This window comes from Sapajus apella, unplaced genomic scaffold, assembly GCF_009761245.1.
Source record: "Sapajus apella isolate SASKATOON/1434 unplaced genomic scaffold, GSC_monkey_1.0 scaffold12, whole genome shotgun sequence".
NCBI classification, from domain to species: Eukaryota; Metazoa; Chordata; class Mammalia; order Primates; family Cebidae; genus Sapajus; species Sapajus apella.
In genome coordinates this window covers 30,249,046-30,256,797 of record NW_022436952.1, presented here as the reverse complement: position 1 = coordinate 30,256,797, position 7,752 = coordinate 30,249,046, and the positions used below count along the sequence as shown (strand labels likewise).

Sequence of the window (7,752 nt, the reverse complement as noted above, 5' to 3'; positions counted from 1 at the left end):
TTTTTTTTTTTTTTTTTTTTTTTTTTTTTTTTTAAGACAGAGTATCGCTCTTCTTACCCAGGCTGGAGTGCAATGGCGCGATCTCGGCTCACCGCAACCTCCGCCTCCTGGGTTCAGGCAATTCTCATGCCTCAGCCTCCCGAGTAGCTGGGATTACAGGCACGCGTCACCATGCCCAGCTGATTTTTTGTATTTTTAGTAGAGACGGGGTTTCACCATGTTGACCAGGATGGTCTCGATCTCTTGACCTCGTGATCCACCCACCTCGGTCTCCCAAAGTGCTGGGATTACAGGCGTGAGCCACCGCGCCCGGCTTATTTATTCTTTTTTTCTTTTGAGACAGGGTCTCACTGTCACCCAGGCTGGAGCGTTAGTGGTGCAATCATAGCTCACTATAGCCTCAATCTCCCGGACTCAAGCAATCCTTCTGCCTTAGCCTCCTAAATACCTGGGACTTACAGGCACATATGACAGAGCCAGGTAAATTTTTTTTTTAAGTAGAGACGAGGTCTCGCTATGTTGTCCAGGCTGGTCTGGAACTCCTGAGCTCAAGTGATCCTCCTGCCTCAATCTCCCAAAGTGCTGAGATTACAGGCATGAGCCACCACAGCCAGCCAATAAATTTTATTCATTCCTATTTCACATTTAGAATGACAAAATGTACATCTGTGTATATAACTACAAAATAGTAAACTTTATTGTATTATTTTTAGAGACAGTGTCTCACTATGTTGCCCAAGCTGGACTCGAATTGTTGGGCTTAAGGAAGCCTCCTGCCTCAGACTCCTGAGTAGCTGGGACTATAGGTACACACCATGGCGCCTGGTTCAACTTATTATTTTTATAAAGAGAATATTTATATCAACTTAGCACATTTTATCTCTATCTAAACATTTTAGTAGAACTTAAATAAAAATTTAACGAAGTCCCAATAAGCTAATATTTCATTTGCAACATTTAATTTTATAGAATTAACTAGGTTTTACTACATGGAAACGTTTTCTTTAACATAAAATTTATAAAACATACTTGCAACATAAAAATTTTTATGTCACAGAGATGAACTTTGTAAGAATAAGAAGCCAATCATGGAAATGTTCCCATGATCATAAGCAGTGGTTCTTAAAGCTTAAAAGTACCAAAGAAGCAGAATTACAGTTCCGTAGTACTCCCATTTGGCCTCTAAGAACACAGCCATATTGACATCTAAAACAAAGCCTTCTTTACCCTCTCAGGAAGAAAAATAAGTACAGGTAAGATTAAATCTGTTATAATCAGGAGGTTCCTCAAGAATTTAGGCTGGTGGGTAACTACCTCAAAGGAAAACTTAGAACAAAAAGATTACCTCAGCGACTTTTGGAGGCACTCCATCCCCAAGCACTTCTCGGATGAAGCAGTGCTGGCCCATGTAATATGAGAGTCCACAGGTCCTCTTGAAGGCATCCTTCAGTCGTTTTAGCTCTACATCTGTAACTGCAATTCCGAAACAGAAGATGGGTAAGAAATCAGGCAGGAAAAGAAGTCTCTCATCATTTTTTTCAACCTGGTTCCTAAGAAAAATTGAGGCCAGATGCAGTGGCTCACACCTGTAATCCCAGTACTTTGGGAGGCCAAGGCAGGCGGATCACTTGAGGCTAGGAGCTCAAGATCAGCCTGGTCAACATGGCGAAACCCCATTGCTACAAAAACACAAAAATTAGCTGGGTGTTGGGTGCATGCCTATAATCCCCAGGATTTAGGGGAGGCTGAGGCACAAGAACCACTTGAGTCTGGGAGACAGAGGTTGCACTGAGCTGAGACCATGCCACTGCACTCCAGCCTGGACAACAGAGCGAGATTCTGTCTCAAAAAGATAATAAAAAGAAAAAAAAAGAAAAATTGGCAAACATTACACTTCTCTTTTGGTTAAGTAAAACAAACTCAATGATATTTAGTCATAATAGTAATTTTTTCAAATCTAATTTTAAAAAATAAGTGTAAGGGCCAGGCATGGTGGCTCAAAGCTATAATCCCAGCACTTTGGGAGGCCAAGGCGGATGGATCACGAGGTCAGGAGTTCAAGATCAGCCTGGCCGAGATGGTGAAACCCCATCTTTACTAAAAATACAAAAAAATTAGCTGGGCATGGTGGCATGCGCCTGCAATCCCAGCTCCTCGAGAGGCTGAGGCGGAGATTGCAGTGAGCCGAGATCGCACCACTGCACTCCAGCTTGGGCGAAAGAGTGAGACTCCGTCTCAAGAAAAAAAAGTAGGGGCCCTGCCCCTTGGATGCTGCAGCAGAGTGAGCAAGGGGGCCCGAATTGACCACAAAGGGTGTAGGGCCACCTCCTCCCCCTGTTCTGTCGGGGAGGGGTAGCCATGATTTGTCCCAGCCTGGGGCTCCCCCTCTGGTTTCCTATTTGCAGTTACTTGAATAAAAAATATCCTTTTCTGGAAAAAAAAAAAAAAAAAAAAAAAAAAAAGAAAAAAAAGTATAAAAATTACTATGATGATGATGATGATGATGATAAGAGATGGGGTCTCCCCGTGTTGCCCAGGCTGGTCTTGAACTGCTGGGCTCAGGTAATCCTCTTACTTTGGCCTCCAGAAGTGCTGGGATTATAGGCATGGGCTACCATGCCCAGCCAAAATTCTTAACCTTCAGTTTTGAAAAGACAAAACTTTAATGTAGGCATACAAATTTTAGGCAGGGACATAGAAGAAGTAACAAATATTTCAAATTAGCAGGTAAGCTAAATGCCATTGGATTCTGGCATTAATGTTTCCAGCAGCAATACATTAATCTCCCTTGTGATAAAAATTATATCATTTGTACTCCTTGAGCACATCTCTATCCATGTGAAGAACAGTCCTCAAGTTTAGCTTGGGCTTTGTCATTATTTACAAAGAAAATAATTCATAAATAGATGATATTAACAACCTAAAATTTTTAGATACTCATTATCAAAAATAAAAAATTATCGAGCCATTACTTTATGCATTGAAAACTTTTTTTCACCATATAAGACAATCTCTATCTACAAGGACAAAGAAATAAATACCCTTTACTATCACATGGTCAGTACCACAGTCACAATGGAGGCACAGAAATGGTACCTTGGCCCATGCTAGAGAAAACAGAGAATTCTTCCAGAGGAAGAGGATTACATTAAATTTTAAAGGCTAAACCAAGCAAAATGAACAAGAATATGCTGGTCAGAAATCACAGTTTGCTTCAAAGTACGATCAAGTATCGTATTTTGAAGTAAAAGTATCTTACTAAAGCAAAATAAGCCAGTCACGGAGTAGCAAATGATAAACCTACAGAGGCAGCAAGACCAAGTCACAGAGACTCTGTCCTCTCATTAGGAAGGGACATAGTCAGATACAACTCAGATAAAAACTGCAGGTAGACAAGAAACAAGACACAGTGAGATATAATTTTGATAGCTCACTCTACCAATAATATAGAGAACAGAACAAATCTGGAAGCCTGCTACTACAAGAAAAGGAGCTAAGTCTGGGAAATATCCAGAGTGTCAGTAGAACGTGAAGCTAGTCTGAGAGTAGAAGCAGTACTGGAGAGCTTTTTTTTCTTTTTTTGAGACAAAGTCTTGCTCTGTCGCTCAGGCTGGAGTGCAGTGACGCAATCTCAGCTCACTGCAACCTCCACCTCCCAGGTTCAAACAATTTGCCTGCCTTAGCCTCCCAAGTAGCTAAGACTACAGGTGCCCACCACCACACCCAGCTAATTTTTGTATTTTTAGTTCTACCATGTTGGCCAGGCTGGTCTCAAATTCCTGATCGCAAGTGATTTGCCTGCCTTGGCCTCCCAAAGTGCTGGGATTATAGGTGTGAGCCACCGTGCCCAGCCAGTACTGAGAAACTTGAAGGATTATGTTATCATGTAGACAGAGAATGTAAGAATAAGTCAGGAAAAAAGGTGATAAACTTTTTTAAGGACACTGAATATGGGAAACCTTGAAAGACGCAATGGGGTTTTAGAATTATAAGTATAAAGCTTAAGAGAGGTTTGACAGGAGCCATCAGTATAGAAGTAGTAATTAAAACCATGGAAAAAGCATAATGAGACATACCGAAATTAGAAGAGGCCAGTGTTTGGAGTGTCTACAAGAGGAAGGAAACAGAGGGAAAAAGAAAGAGAAAGTAAGTTGATATGGAATAGTCAGGAGAACAGAAGGAGAAGCAGAAGAGTGTGCTCTCCAAAGGCCAGGAAAAGGGGACTTATCAAGTTAAGGCAGAAAGGACCGGTGAAGACAAAGACTAGGCCATGCGTAGTGGCTCATACCTAGAATCCCAGCACTCTGGGAGGCCAAGGCAGGAGGATTGCTTGAGGCCACGAGTTAGAGACCACCTTAGGCAACACAGAGAGACCCTGTCTCTACGAAAAACAGAAAAATTAGCCACCCATGGTGGCACCTGCCTACAGCTACTCAAGAGGCTGAGATGGGAGGATCACTTGAGCCTGGGAAGTCAAGGCTGCAGTGAGTCATGATTGTGCCACTGCACTCCAGCCTGGATGATACAGCAAAACTGTCTCAAAAAAAAAAAAAAAAAAAAAAAAAAAAAGATAAAGACTAAAGAGTACTTGGCACACAGCTAATCAATTCAATAAATGCTTGTCGTATGAAGGGAGGGTTCATGGTTCAGCAACATGTAGAGCAATGATAAAACAATAAGAACTGCTAGTTCAATAAGTAGCTAGAGAAAAGTATGACTATTATGTACTTTATTTAAAACTAGATTCATAATATTAACATTTGCAATTGAAGGAGGTAATTTCAGCTGCTAGAATAAATGGCTTTAGTAACAAATTAGGTTGCTCATAGTCCAGTAGAGGAGACAAGAAAATTAAACATTAGAATAATATATATTATTAAACATTAGAATATATTAGAATAATATATTAGAATATAATTAATCTGATAGATTACCTATACAGTAGTATAGGTAATCTCCTATACTCTGTTGGTTACAGATTATTTGAAGGACTACTTGGTAATATGTTTTTTAAAAATAGCAATCTGGTGGCCAGACACGATGGCTCACACCTGTAATCCCAGGAATTTGGGAGACTGAGGCAGCTGGATCCCTTGAGGCCAGGAGTTTGAGACCAGCCTGGCCAACATAGTGAAATCCCTTCTCTACTAAAAATACAAAAATTAGCCAGCTGTGGTGGTGGGTGCCTGTAATCCCAGTTACTCAGGAGGCTAAGGAAGGAAAATTGCTTGAACTGAGGAGGCAGAGGTTTGGGTGAACTGAGACAGCCCCACTGCACTTCTGCCTGGACAACAGAGCAAGACTCCGTCTCAACAAAATAAAATAAAATCAATAGCAATCTGATGACTAATGAATTTATTCATTTAAGCTGTGGGGAAATGTGCCTATAAATAAGCTTTTAAAGCATTTATAAGAAACAAACGGCCGGGCGCGGTGGCTCAAGCCTGTAATCCCAGCACTTTGGGAGGCCGAGGCGGGTGGATCACGAGGTCAAGAGATCGAGACCATCCTGGTCAACACGGTGAAACCCCGTCTCTACTAAAACTACAAAAAATTAGCTGGGCATGGTGGCGCGTGCCTGTAATCCCAGCTACTCAGGAGGCTGAGGCAGGAGAATTGCCTGAACCCAGGAGGCGGAGGTTGCGGTGAGCCGAGATCGCGCCATTGCACTCCAGCCTGGGAGAAAAAAAAGAAAACCCCACCCCGAAAAAAAAAAAAAAAAAAAAAAAAAACAAGAAACAAACAATGTCCATCAACAAAGGAGATTGAATAAATTATTGTATACACTTAGAATATTAGACAGACACTGAAATATTGCTACAGATCCATATTTACTGAAAATAAATACATAAGAATATGTATCATACTGTGAAATGTTGAAAATTTTGAAAATAAAAATTTAGGCAAGACAGAAAACATGATAGAATCAAACCTAATAAGTTCTGTGGCTTTTTGGGGTTTTTTGTTTTTGAGATGAGGTCTCACTCTGTCACACAGGCTGGAGAGTGCAGTAGTGGCATGATCTCAGTGATGGGTGCATTACGATCTCAGAATTCACTACTAAAGAACTCATCCATGTAACCAAAAACCATTTATACCCCCTAAACTACTGAAATTTAAAAATAAATAAAAAATTGAAATAGGAGTGTCACTTCTGCTGTAGTCACAAAAAATGCACAGATTCAAGGGGAGGGACATAAATTACCCTTCCCAGTGAGAGAAGTGTCAAAGTCACACCGTAAGCAGCATATGGGGCCGGGCACGGTGGCTCACGCCTATAATCCCAACACTTTGGAAGGCTGTGGTGGGTGGATCACCTGAGTTCAGGAGTTCAAGGCCAGCCTGGGCAACACAGGGAAACCCCATCTCTACTAAAAATACCAAAATTAGCTGGGCACGGTGGCATCTGCCTATAGTCCCAGTACTTCGAGGCTGAGACAGGAGAATCACTTGAACCCAAAAGGTGGAGTATACAGTGAGCTGAGATCACACAATTGCACTTCAGCCTGGGCAACAGAGGGAGACTTTGTCTCAAAAAAAAAGAAAAAAGCATATGGGATAAGAGATATTGATACTGTCATGGCCATCTTCTGAAAATATAATCTGCCATATATACAAATACTAAATATTATGTTTGAATTAGGTTTTCTTTTTTACAAAGGCATCTGAAGAGTCCCACATCATATACTTCCCATTTAAATACTTAGAAATCCCCCTGCAAGACAGCTTATATACATAAATACTAATGACAATTGTACTTCCACAAAAAAGGAGTGCTACTAAAGAAGTTAGCTTTACCATCGTCAAACCAGGCCAGGCGCAGTGGCACACCCCTATAATCCTGGCATTTTAGGAGGTAAAGGTGGGTGGATTGCTTGAGCTCAGGAGTTCAAGACCCGCCTGGGCAACATGGCAAAATCTCATCTCTATCAAAAATACAAAAATTAGCCAGGTGTAATGGTGAATGCCTGTAGTCCTGGTTACTCAGGAGGCAGAGGTGGGAGGATCACATGAGCCTGAAAAGCCAAGGCTGCAGTGAGCCAAAATCACACCACTGCACTCCAGCCTGGGCAACAGAGTGAGACGCTGTCTCAAAATTAAAAATATAACAGTCAAACCATACAACTGTCCTTCAGAAATACTAAACCATTATAGAGGATGTCTAGTAGGCAAAGCCAGAGACAATTTCAAGATTTAAACTTCCAACCTAACACCTTAGAAAAGGTACAAAATCAACTGGGAGGAAAGACATGGAACAATGCCATGGTGACCTGCTGACTCACTAGGGGAGATCAAAATCCTATCTGTGCTACAACCACGGGCACCATTTCAAACACTGGGACTAACCTAGCCTCAGAGAAAAAGGAGGAAGAAAGGGGATTGTGACCTATTTCTTCACAAAGAGCTTCAGTATCTAAGATTTGTCCAAAGAATAGAAAAGGAAAGAAAAAAGGAAGGGCAGGAGGGAGAAAGGAAAGAAAAAGAAGGGAGTAAGGAAAAAGGTACTCCAAAGCAAAATAATAAAAAAAATTAGGCCGGCTTTGAGTGACTCCCTGACTTGAGGCTCTAGGGTCTGTCCTAGAGCCTTTCTTCCTAAGAGTTTAAACAAAAAATTTTTCTTCTCCCATAGTCAACTTGACTTTTTTTTTTTTGAGACGGAGTTTCGCTCTTGTTACCTAGGCTGGAGTGCAATGGCGCGACCTCGGCTCACTGCAACCTCCGCCTCCTGGGTTCAAGCAATTCTCCTGCCTC

General features: G+C 41.5%; 1 protein-coding gene across 4 annotated transcripts in view; it reads right to left on the bottom strand.

Moving 5' to 3' along the window:
* USP32 (ubiquitin specific peptidase 32) overlaps positions 1 to 7,752 on the bottom strand; it is a 241,596-nt gene that overhangs the window by 186,697 nt on the left and 47,147 nt on the right. For all 4 annotated transcript variants that reach the window (XR_004269707.1, XR_004269708.1, XM_032280742.1 and 1 more), the window contains exon 2: positions 1,346 to 1,473. Coding sequence is in view for 2 of the 4 variants with exons in the window: in XM_032280742.1 (XP_032136633.1) it covers positions 1,346 to 1,473 (128 nt within the window). In the remaining 2 variants the exon portion in view is untranslated. The remainder of the gene's footprint in view (positions 1 to 1,345; positions 1,474 to 7,752) is intronic.